Source organism: Daktulosphaira vitifoliae, unplaced genomic scaffold, assembly GCF_025091365.1.
Source record: "Daktulosphaira vitifoliae isolate Bord-2020 unplaced genomic scaffold, ASM2509136v1 Scaffold_5, whole genome shotgun sequence".
In the NCBI taxonomy this organism is placed as follows: Eukaryota; Metazoa; Arthropoda; class Insecta; order Hemiptera; family Phylloxeridae; genus Daktulosphaira; species Daktulosphaira vitifoliae.
In genome coordinates, this window is record NW_026099576.1 from 6990606 (window position 1) to 7004132 (window position 13527).

At 23.3% G+C, this 13527-nt stretch overlaps 1 protein-coding gene across 2 annotated transcripts; it reads right to left on the minus strand.

The window, feature by feature from the left end:
- Positions 1–5326: 5326 nt before the first annotated feature.
- LOC126908519 (ankyrin repeat and LEM domain-containing protein 2 homolog) lies at positions 5327–10547 on the minus strand. Of its 2 annotated transcripts, none has more exons than XM_050690678.1 (11): positions 10231–10547; positions 9855–10174; positions 9456–9761; positions 9237–9398; positions 8956–9161; positions 8599–8899; positions 8259–8524; positions 7862–8070; positions 6639–6683; positions 5718–5835; positions 5327–5548 (listed from the first exon to the last, which is right to left on the minus strand). In XM_050690678.1, exons 1-11 carry the CDS (start codon positions 10349–10351, stop codon positions 5422–5424), a joined length of 2181 nt encoding a protein of 726 aa, XP_050546635.1. In that variant the 5' UTR covers positions 10352–10547; the 3' UTR covers positions 5327–5421. The 2 variants fall into 2 exon arrangements, with proteins under 2 accessions (XP_050546635.1, XP_050546634.1); XM_050690677.1 differs by having other exon boundaries at positions 9855–10183.
- Positions 10548–13527: the final 2980 nt, after the last annotated feature.

Genomic DNA, 13527 nt, shown 5'->3' on the forward strand with positions numbered 1-13527 from the left:
AAAAAAAAAAAAAAAAAAAAAAAAAAAAAAACACATCATAGTAAAATTAATACCTTCTCCGCTTCGCATCGAAGCTAAAAAAAATTTAACTTAGCTAGTTAAATGTATAGTTGTTAACTTTTAACTGTTGATTTATCGAAATGTTCATACTTAACTTACCTTCTTAATTATTTCGATTAACTTGTCCACCCTTGCTATTTAGAGTAATAATTGATTAATAGAGTGGCTATAGCCTCTCTTGGCTCGCTACTAGCTTGGCTACATTACTCTTGGTTAAATTTTTACGAATATTAAAAAATTATCTTTTTATTAATTTTCCAGTATTCCACGATATTGCCGTCCGAATTTAAAGACTCGAAATCTTAGATTACAACAGATTAGAATAAAAGATATTTGAGAAGTATTCTGAAACTTTTAACCATGAGATTTTCTGTTACACTCTTAGATCGCAAAAATATATTGTGCCAATTTTTTGTATACTTAGATCACTTACATATTTTGACTATTTTTTGTAGTTATTGTACTTATTTATCTAAGTAGGAGTAAATCCTGTCGTAGCTCCCAGAAGTTGTAAGAATTACCTGTAAGTTTATACAATATATTTTTAAGGGTTGAAGAAATTAAGTTAGATACCCCAAATATTTTGTTTAAATTGCCACCTACGTTTATCTCTATTCAGTTGGAATTATATTTAGACTTTTTTGCGTTTCGAATAAATTTAATTTACTCTTGAAGTTAAGTTGAAAATAACTTAATTTAAATAGATTAATCCAAGAGAATAGGATCTTTTTACGTATTACGGTATATTTATAAAATTACTTAATTACATTATTATCTTAGGTATGGATTCAAAATTTGTAATATCAGACGACATTTAAACATGAGTGTACCATTTTAAACAGACCTATTATACATATGTCTATTAATTTCTATATGGTACTTAATATAATTTAAGAGGTTCAAATCATTTAGATAGAATCTCAAGTATATTTCTTAGTTAGACCCACTCAGAAGGATTAAAGAAAGCCGCGTCTTTGCCAATATGTTAAGAGAATTTTTAAAGTTGTAAGTAAACCTTGTATTTTATATTACTTGCATTATACTTATCACTAATTTGCAGATTACTTAAATTAGGAACTTAATACACTTGATTTATTTTTCAGAATTGTATAAAAAAATAAAATAATTAAGATAATTCAATACTTTAGCTTATTTATTTAATAGTCAATGAAGGTCGAAGATAAGTGAATAGTTTTATAAATTTTATTTAATAACTAATAAATTAATTAATTTTTAATAACAAAAACAAAAATTGTATCAATAGGTAAAAGGTTCTCTTCCAAAAAAAATGTAATTTTATTAGAAAACCTTTAAATATTATATTGTATCAGTAAACTTATATATTGATCAGTCGACTTCAGTTCTCATTTTAAAATTTATTGTCTAACTGTTCAGTCTTAGTACTCGGTCGTCGACTTTTAACCTTATATCATAAGATTGTTACTTTATTCTTTATGTCTTTGCCAACCTTGTATTCTCTCTTACTTAGCTCAAGTACTTACACCTAGTTTGCACCCTGTATTTGGTTACATCTTTTTCTTGGTACGCTTAATATTTGTGTCTTGTTCTTCGTCTGTCCCTTATAGCTTAGTATTTCTCTCTTATCCTTCTTATAACAACAATCTTCAACACTTTCAAGAATACCGAAGTGTCGCCGAGCATACTTATTATGATTACCAACATTACATGTACTTGACGCATATTGCCAACACTTATTTTTGTCTAACAGCAATCAATAAACTCATAATATTTTAAGAATATGTGTACGAGAATATTTTTATTATAAGAACATATTGTTCTATGAATACAATCAAAACCTACCCATCTCTAAAAATTATACTTAAAAATGCAAATTTCATCCTTTACTTTCGTTAAAGTAAAATTCAGAGTTTATTATCGTTGTATTTATATTAAATCATGTAATTTTTCATAGATAAAGTAAACTGACAGTTCAATATCAAAATGGCAAAAATTACAAATTTTGAATTACGTCTTTAAAGTACTGTTAATGCATACGAAATATGTTCGTGCTACTTTTATTTTGAATCTGTTGTTTACAATTTAACACTATTTATAATTAGAAGGTACAAATGTTAAAATAACAACTGCCTAAAGGGTGACATTGATGCCATCTACCTCCGATAGAAAATTTTAAATAAATGTTATTATAAAATATAACAATATAACATAACATTTCTGATTGTGACTATTATTTTATTTAAAGCTAAAATAATCATATATAAAATTTAGTGCAACTATATTTAGTAATTTTTTTTTCCACAATAAACAAAATTTTACTTATTTAAAAAATTTAAATTTATTTAAATAAAAATAAATGTAATATTACATACTTGAATCAAATTATTTCCTTAAATTTGAAAACGCATGAAAATAATTGTAAATATTTTTTGCAATTGCGATCATTTGTTTGCGAAACATAAAAGTCTTATAAGTGCACTTCTAGTATTTTTTAAGGAACTATATTTGAAATTGAAAATTAATGGTAAATATATCAAGTGGCCGTGGTATGATTCATATCCTATTTTCATATGATTGATAAGTACGCAAGTAACTATTTTATTTGATGTTTATTTTATTTTACAAAAACAGTGCACTTCAAAAAAAATTTACATTATAATAACTACTTATTCTAAAACATAGGACATTTTTAATCAATTTATTTTCAAATAGATCGGAATCGAATATATTAAAAAAAAATTATTTAGAATTTATACATGATAAAAATAGTAATCTGTTTACTTAGTTTGATTTTAGTAATATAATTATCAAATTATTCGGTATAGATTTTTAACATTTATAAAAAAAATTGATCTGGGCCCGCCTGAATTTACTATACCAAAGTAGCAAAAACATTTTTTTATATTGTCTATTATGTATCTATTAACATGAAAGATTTATAATTTTACTTTTTATGTATTTAGAATAAGTAATAAAAAGGTTACAATAACATGTAAGTCAAAGTTCTTTACACTGACAAAAAAGCCATAAACATATAAAAAATATTTTTTTTAATCCATCATATTTTCTTTGACAAAAAAATTTTATATATATTAGATTTTTTGCCTTTTGATGAGTAAAAACAATAACATTTTGATTTACTTAAAACGTTTTTTATAGTACGAATTTTATTATACTACTTAAAAATAATATTTACATATTTATTAAATGTGTATAAAATATTTTATTTCCGTTATTTATTAATTTATGAAATTACTACTAAATTTAGTAATCTTTTTATTGTTTTCAATTAAAAATGGGATATGCTTCTTGGGTTGTGTTTCTTTTAATTCATTATAATGCCCCAAGCAAAGTACCTAGCTGTCATTAGGGCATTAGAGCAATAATATATTTTTCGACCTATTTAATATATTTTTAAACAAAATATATTACATAAAAATAAATGTTTCCATAATTTTATTAAAAATTAATTAATTTAATATAAATAACTCATGCATAATGGATTAAAATTGATAAATTAATTTTACAGTACCATACTACTAATACAGATATATATATACAGGGCGATTTTCTTATCATAACCCACTCAATTACTTACAGAATAATAATAATTACAATAAACATTTTTTTTTTTATTATCCTTAGTTACACATTATTCTTGAATTATTAACTATGTAATACTTTTTAAGTTCATCCCTTATGCCTGGTAAGGGTGTCAACTTTGTTTTTTTAAATGGTAACACATATTTTTAATTTAATAAAATGTTTGAGTTTTTAATTCAATAGTAAATGGCATTTGAATTTTTAATAATACAGGTAGCTAATTGATTTTTTATGACATCGATATTAGCAGGTACACAGCATTGTTATTATCAATGATAGTAAGGTACATTGTTGTGAGTTTATAAATACACTAACTGACAATAAAGTATTACATAGTTAATAATTCAAGAATAATGTGTAACTAAAGATAGTAATAAAAAAAAATGTTTAAATTATTATTATTCTATAAGTAATTGAGTGGGTTATGATAAAAAAATCACCCTGTATATATACTTAAGACCACAGTGCTCAATTACTAAATCATTATAAATAGTTAAAGTGATTTTAAATATGTACAAATATTTATTTAGTTTTTAAATTTTTATGGGGAAGCATCATAGTTAGGATCAGTATAGATGATATTTGACATTAATTAACATCACTATTATAATATACAAAACATTTTCAATAATAATAATTATTATTATTATAATCAACTCAATTATTGAGTTGAAAAATTTTTTTTTACATGCGTGAGTGGTCTCTTTCAAACCCTTTTTGTACTTAGGTTTTCATTGAATTTTCATAAAAATCATACCAAAAGAAAGTCTATTATCTCTAGTATATCCTCATAATATTTCATTATGATCAGTAATTTTTTTAAAAGTTATAGCAGTTTTTAAATGCAAACAAAATATCAAATATGTTATTTAATACAAAAAAATGATATTTTTTAAATTTCTAAAATGAAGGGTTTTTTTCCAATTTTCAGCAATAAAAGATTTAACTAGATTATAATCGAGTTCTTTTGACACATAAGCCAATAACGTCTAGTGAGAGCTAAGAATTTTCATGTACAAACAAAAAAAATGTACGTCGGGATAAAATCAATACTTTGTCAGCTTAGTAACAAAACTAAATGTTATTGAAATTTATAATTTTTTTTTAATTTATTGTTTAAAATATATACATTTATATTTTAAAAAATAATAAGTATTTTTTAGTAACAAATATTTAAAATTTTAATTTAGTTTTTGTATATTTGAAAAAGTTTAAATTGAGCGTGTTACATAGAGTTCAATATTAGATGTACCATCATGCCCCAAATTCCCCTACTCTATATAAAAAAGTAACAACTACATGTTGACTACAAAGAAATTTCTCTCAGTCATAAAACAACATAAGATTAAAAACATATTGCTTGTTTTAATAAGTATAGTTTACTGTATCCATATAATACCATTCACTTTGAATATTATGTAAATAAACTTTGACTGATTCTCCAAGATTATTAATAATGAATAAAAGTTGATCAACATATTATATGAGTCTTTATAGTTCAATTAATAATCTCACATCCTGAAAAACATACACTGTTAATTTAATGATATTTATAAATTTATTTCACCATACAAACAAATCTTTGATATTTCAATAAAGATAGAATGTTTTATAACTTGACTTAAAAATTGTAAAAAAGTAATAATAAAATGTATGGTACTAGCTAAAATATCTTATCAAGGAATAAATATTATACAAATTTTATTATAAAACAACAGTTTAAAAATAAAATAATTCAAATATAAAATAACATCTAATATAAAGATTACTACATCAATATCACAGATTATTATTATAATCATCCATAGAGTACAACCATCTATACAGCCAAGGATATTTATTAGCATCCAATTTTGTCCCTTTTAAAACATCATATACTAGTAAATCATCATTAGTAGGACAATTCCTAAAAAAAATAAAATCAAACAATTTTATCAGTAAATTTAAGAAATTAATAGCACTGAATATGAATATCACAGAGCTATTTATATAATATTTTGATAACGTATTATGTGAGAAAAAAAATTTTAATTGAACAAAAAAATAATACATTTTTTAATATTATTTGATATTACCTGGAAAATAGTAGGTAAGAAAAATTTTGTTCAGCATTAAGAAACATTTCATCATCTGAAGATTCATTTTGAGGACTTGATGGTGCACTAATATAAATTTCATCATCTGAACTATGTTCTAAAATTCATTAAAAAGGTTTTATTAAAAGTTGATTTGTAAGAGTTAACATATGAATATGTTAAAGCATTTGTGGATTGTTGTATTGCTTGAAATGTTTACGAGTGTGTCCACGTTCCAGTTATGAGCTGATGTTTCAGACTCGTTGAAGAGTCCATCTTCAAAGCGATAGTGACAGGCTAGTGGTTGTAATTATACTGACTAGTTATATGACTTATTACAATATAGTTACATTCATAAACATTTCAAGCAAGAAGTTCACTTCATAATGCATTAAAATATTTTTAAAACAATGAAAATAAAACATTTATTATAAAAAAATCCATTAAAAAAAAATTAATATAATATTAATATAGAGTAAAAAATTATTTTTAACATTTAATTTCCAAAAACATAAAGTGAGGTAAAATAAATTTTTAATTATGGGAAATTGTGATACTATTATATAGAAAATTTTTAAATTAACTAATTCATTGCAATTTTACAAATGTTTATTTATCAAAAAAGTATATTAACTACATATCTTCAAGTGAGATGATATGTAGTTTAGATTCTTAAAATATTGTTTTTTCCTAAATTAACTACAGTCAATACATAAAATTAATACTGAAAATATATTACAATTGTTTTCACAAGTATCTCAAATTATTATGGTTACAATTTATTTCTGTGTTCAAATTTTTTATTTATTGAATATTCATATGTGTCAATGAAGCAAATCATACCTCCATATATAAAATTATTAATAATATATCTTATATTTCTATAAATCAAATAAGCTTATTTAATTAAAAACAATTTACCTTCAGTAACTTTTATTTTAGAAGAATCATTTTTATCTTCATCATCTAAAAAATAAAAATGATGGAATATTATAAAAAAAATTAAATATTCAAATTTTTTTAGTAATGTATATCTTATATTGTTTTTAAAAAGATATTTTTCATTAGAGTAATCTGTTTAACTCACTCAGTGCAAAAGAGTACCAAAAAAACAATATATAATCAATTAAGCCTCTTGAGATATTTTTATATATTGGTGGAGCTTGGGAAAAACTTACCAAGAAAAAAATTTGTATAACTTAGTTAATGGCATACATGGTTCAAAAAAATTATATATCTGTATTGGTTAAACAATATAAGTCATGCAGCAACTATATCATATAATATTGTAGCCGTCAAATCATTTTAGCAATAAATCCTTATTAAATTTACTGAATTAATTGGATTATTTAAAGTTTTTTGAATATATAAGAAAAAACTCATTTTTTCAAACTTTTGACTTTTTAAACAAATTTTACATTGTTTAAACAACCAGATTTCATAAAAAAAAAATTTCTAATTTTTATTTTGAGTATTTGAGTTTGTTATGGGAATAGAATTTACTACATTTTACCACTACAATACAAATTAATTAATATTCTAACACTATATAAATTTTTTTTTTCAATATAGTGAGAAAAAACAGTATAAAAAAAATTCAAACAAATAATAATAATCTATATTATATCACATAGATTTAAGTTATAAAAAATGTATAATAATATTAAAAAATGTGTGCAAAAATTTTTATTTTAAATTGGAAACAATAGTAAAAAATGTTTACATATCACTTATTAAACATTTAGAAATTTTTTATTCTTCTGATTTTTGCACTTACATAAATTAAACATATTGAATTTTGAGCTAGGAAAATTATATTAATTTAATTAAACAGTTTCTGATACAGATTTTAAAAAATTATAAAGTAATTAATTATTATAATTGTATTTATTATTTTTTTTTTTCGAGTTTCCTCTAAACACAGTGAAATATGCATTATTTATTTACACATATTTTATAAAGTAAACTAAAATATCAGTATAAATAAAATAGTAAATTATTGGCTGTTTTAAATACAACATTTTTATGATTGTTACGTTTTTTAATTCATACAACAAGTCTAATAAGAATACAAAGACATAAAAATAAAAATAAAAAATATCCACTTTTTTATATTTATTACATTAGTTAAATTTTTTTTTTACCTGTAAAAAGTTGTTTAGGTTTCAGCCTAGATTTCAGTTCTATACTACATGAGCATGGATTAATAGTAAAAAAAATTTTTTTACAATCTTCTTCGCTATCTGTTGATTGTGCACAATTTGAAGAATTAATATTATTATAAATAACAGTCATTAAGTTTGTTAAACATGCTACAGTATTTTCACTTCTAGTTTTAATTTTTTCAAAACTCCTAAAAGGATTATATTATAAACTACAATATTAAACATGAAACAAATTATATTATAAATAGTCTTAATTCGTATGAATTTTCATATATTTTTTGAAAGTTCAGGTATAGTTTGATAAGAGTAAAAAAAAAAGTCGAAGACTCAAAACTATAATCATAAATATAAAATAATTAGTAAATTATTTACTTACAAAAAATATTTTTGTAGTAAAATAAGCACAGAATGGAAATGTAAACTGAATTCCGAATTACTTTTTAGTATTTGACATAAATTCATAGCTACTCTTCCATGAATTTTACCCTGTATGTTTTGATCAAACCGGGTATCTGAATAGAAACTGTCTTCTAAAACTAATAAATGTCTTACTTCATGACATAAACGGTTTGCCATACTTTCAATATTATGTTTATTGACATATTCAGATATTATAAACTTTGATAAACGCTCACTAAGCACCTAAAAAGAAAACATATTAATATTGAAATAGTTATCCTACAATTTCTCCTTTTTAAACCTTTAACTAGACTAACCTTACAGGATTTGACTAGACAAGTATAAGATACAAGTGTTGATCTTCTAGGACTTTTTCCTTTTTGATTACTTCCTATTCTCATTGACTCTAACGCCTTACACAATTCACCCATAGGACTCAAAAGTACAGTAGATTCAATTGCAGTCAATTTTTCTGATAATTCCAATTCTTTTGAACTAAATCTCTCTCCTAAATATTTTTCAAGAAGTTGAAGACCTCTTTCTGTTCTAAGATCAACTATTCGGTCTAAAAATGACCAATACTCTGCCCATCCAATATTTTTTATTTCTGCAAGTTCTCTACATAACAAAAAAATTTAGCTGAAGTAATTAAATAATTCAAGTTATTTAAATACCTTCCAGCTTTTTCAAAACTTTTCTCTTGCAATTCCCGTAATCTTGGACTATTACGCTTTTTTACAGGTGATGGTGATAACAATGATTTTCGCACTGGAGATTTCCAATCTTTCCAGAATTGTTGTGCTTCTACTTCATTCATTGGCCCTGCAATTGCTTTTATTTCAAGTTTAGGACTTAATTTTTTAAAATCAACATTTTCAAACTAAAAAAATATAGTTAAAAAGTAAATTTTATTGTTTATAATTTTAATTATACATAGTTTTAGGCACAAAAATACTTGGGTTATTGATATTATTGGTGATGATTTAGGTGAAAATGGTTTTCCTATGGTGGGTTGAATGCAGTTATCATCCGATTTCCACATAGGAACAAAAAAAACATCTTCTAACAAATTTAAAATCTCGTTGTAAAATTGATAATTTCCTCTTGAACAAATTACCTAAACAATTATAAAGCACTAATACATTTGAAGGGTTTTATAAAAAAAACAACATACATCTTTTGGAGTCTGGCCATATTTGTTTTTTGATGAAAGTGAACACTTATCATAAGACACAAGTTCTTTAACAACTTCAATATGACCAAATTTAGATGCAATGTGAAGAGGTGTATCATTAGATGCTTTATCCGGTGTATTTAAATATAAATCTGCAATAATTTCACTGCGAGATAAATAAGACTGTTCAATTCCATACAGTAATTTTATAAAATCTTGACTAGTAATACATTCCATTATAAAATGTATTATGGCTGCTTGATTGTATCGAGCAGCAACATGTATTGGATTATATCTACACCCTTCCTATTTAGAAATAAAATAAATAAAAAATTAATAACCACTGTTATTATATATAATATTATAACATTATTATAATATTATAATATTATAGATTACCTGAATAATTGAAGGTGTATCACCACTACTAACAAGGAACTTTGGGTTAGAATTTACAGCTTGTTTTACTTTGTCTACATCCCCATTTTCAATAAGACGTCTGAATGCAACAAGTTCTTCTGATTTTAGTGATTTAAAACCTAAACTTGTGGGAATAGCAGGAACATATATTTTTTCAGACAGTTTAATAGGTGATTCTTGTCCAAATATACTAAAATGTTCAGCTTCAGAGGCAGACCTGAATACTTTAAATCGAGCAGCCTTATTAGACTTAACAGCAGATAAGGTTTCTTGAAGTTTAGAAAACACTTTAGGAGTACCTAGAAACACTTAAAATATTTAAAAATTAGCAAAATAAATTATTTTATTTACAAACCACTTTCATCTTTGTCAGTTTCAACAAACACTCCATAAAATGACCCATCTTTTGTTATATCTGTTTGATTGCAATTAGGAGATTGGTAATTTGTTGAATCATCATTACTAATCGAATCCATAGAAATAATATATTATTATTAATATGAAACTTTTAAGGTCTAACTAGCGATAACGCTTCCTTAACTTAAGTATACGACATGGAGTTCAAATTGTGTAATATAAAAAAATATATGTTAAAAAAACTTAACAAATTACATCCAAATGAAAAATGGAAAGTAGAATTAAATTTGTTATGACAAAAAATCAAATAAAAAAACTTACTCATAATATTCGTTTTACGCCGTTAGATAAGACATGTTTAAAATCATGATGATCAATACGGCACTGCCAACAGTACAATCAAATTTATCAGTGAAACTTATGATACAGTTTAATCTACTACCGTAAATTAGTCATAATTATATAAATTTTATTTAATAATTTTATGTGTCAGTCTAATTTTTATTTTACTATTATAAACGATTGAAAAATAAATCATAAGAGAGCTAATGTTTTTTAATATTTATTTTATCTTCTAAATTTTAAGTCGCATTTAATGTGAAACACCTTTTATTTATAAAAAAAAAATTTTGATGTCTTTTTAATTTAGAGAAAAAATGCGCTATTTTATGAAACGTACTTTTTTTCACGACGATAATAATAGGGACGCTTAAAATGCAAAGTCCTCCTAAAATTAAAAAATAGATGACAACAATTTTCAACAAATCTATTTTTTTTATTAGATTATATTGTTTTTATTAAAAAATTTATAAATTATTGGAATTCAGCGAGGAACCTTTTTTTTTAAGTGGCTAATTTCCACTATAATACTTAATAATATTAAGTAAAAACATTTTGAAATTTTCAATTTTAACTTTAGCTATACTATAATTTGAATTAATCAATTTTTTGAACAATAATAATATTTATGTCAAAATTAGGTGACTGCAGATGATATTTTTTAATTTTTTTTAAAATGAAAAGTTTTTATTTTCTATAGGTAGTCTACGAAAATTTTTTAAACTATTTTATAATTAATCGCAATAATCAACAAATATTTTACTAAATAAAATTGTCAATATTTTTAATACTAGTAAATTACATTAAAAAAAACAATTCTGAAGTATTTTTTGTTTTTAAAACTAAAATTATGAGTCTAAAACTTATGATTTATGAACTTAGAACTCAAATTTCAACTATTAATTGATCTAACCTAACATATCTTTAATAATAATTACCCTCCCTTTACTAATGTTTTTAAAAAGCTTAGTTTTAGTTTCATATAAGTATGGCAATTATGGATCATTCTTGTCATTAATAATAACATATTTCATGATGGTGGCTATAGTGAAAAATCTACAAAATTGTTTTGGCTCATCATTTCAGTATAGAAAATTAATATTGCTGTCTTTGGAGGACATGGCCTTTTGGCTACGCCACTACATATCACATTTATCCAAGCTTTTATTTCAAACTTTATATTTACTTACATTTATCCCATATTAACAAATATTGTATGTACACAAGTTCAGCATAGTGAGTATGAATGGAGATGTACAATAGCCACAACAGTAGCTTCAAATGTTTCACATTGAAAAAAAATCCTCATGCTATCCTAAAATGATTAACCTAAAAGTAATTAATTATTTTTTTTATGATATTTATTTATCTACTGCTTATAAATGTTACACATATTTATGATCAGTCAATAAAAATTTTACATATGATAAACTATTAAAATTATTGAATTAATTAGTATCATAGGTTTTACCTAAAAAACAAAATGTCAAATGATTTAGATTAGTTAAATTCTTACCATTTTTTAAGAATACTAATTTTGTTATCTTGCAATAAATTAATTTGTTGAACTTGATATCATTTATCATTGTTTCGAGAATTTGTCTCCCGGATTTCTTAAAGAGAAAGTGACATAGTCAAAAAAATGACATCCATCCAATATTTTACGTTTAAAACAAATATTGCTGTCAATAAGGACATGGTTTTTGTTACTTCCCTGGCTACGCCAATTATTTAGATTCTAATAATTATTATTATTAGAAAATAATAATAATATATCAAAAAAATTATTTCGAACTTTTTTAAAACGAAAAATTAGTTTTTTGTAATCAAATATATTGTTTTATACTGTTTGTAAAGATTTTAAAATAATTTTATACAAAATAATATTTGATGATTAGTTGTTTCTCAAATTGATTCAATTGTTATATAATCATAAAAGTCCTAATATATTTTTTTTTATAAAATACGAATTACATACCTGAAAAACAAAATATGGTATATTTACAGCATTAGTTTTTATATTTTTATATAATAAACGTTTTTTTTTTTATTATTAAATATTGTTAAAATATTAAACTATTTTATATAATTTATAAAATCTTTATACATTCTTGATGAGATTTTTTTTGTGTTCTGAGAGTAATCCATACGAAATTTCAAAAAAATTTTTTACAAATAGAGTGATCTATCACTAACTAAATAATTTCATCTAAACTAAAAACAATTTTGAAAAAAAGTTTTGGTAAAATTACATCTATGAGTAACAAAATAACAACTACCAGAGCTAGTCAATACCACGATACTATAATAACGATGAGTTTTATGTTTCAAATAACTATTGCTACAAACTTCAATTTATAAGAGTACATATTCTATGATGAGTGATGAAGTTTTTTTGTGGCTTAATTACAACAAGTAGTAACAATGTGTATTGTTACTACTTTTTTTTATCATTATAAAGTTAAAAATTGATCAAAAATAGTCGACCAGATTCATTTCATATGCCCTTAAAAATTATCCTTAGGTTTATCCCTGCTTGATGACTTGTTTTGACTGTTTAGTGATATTTTTACAATATCAAAAATTTCAGTTGAAAAACTGGTATTCTAATCTTTATTGAAATCTACCGAATCTACGTATTTGTATTCAGACATAAATTTGTGAAGAAACAAAGAAGTTCTTCTATTTAATCTACAAACATTTTTTTTGTTTGAGCCACTAAATTTTATCTATATTACATTATTATTTTTAAAAGAGTTGTATGATCCTAAAAACTACCTCTGTAAGTTTATTCATAAATATTTTATTTAATGAATTTAAGTAAAATACTGAAGTATTTTATTGTCTTAGATGTAATTTATAACCATTTTTATTTAACATATTTTTATAAAAGTGGTAGCACTGTAAGTGCAGCTGCGCCTGACATTAGCCGACCCGTTATGTTTTTGTTTCTGAT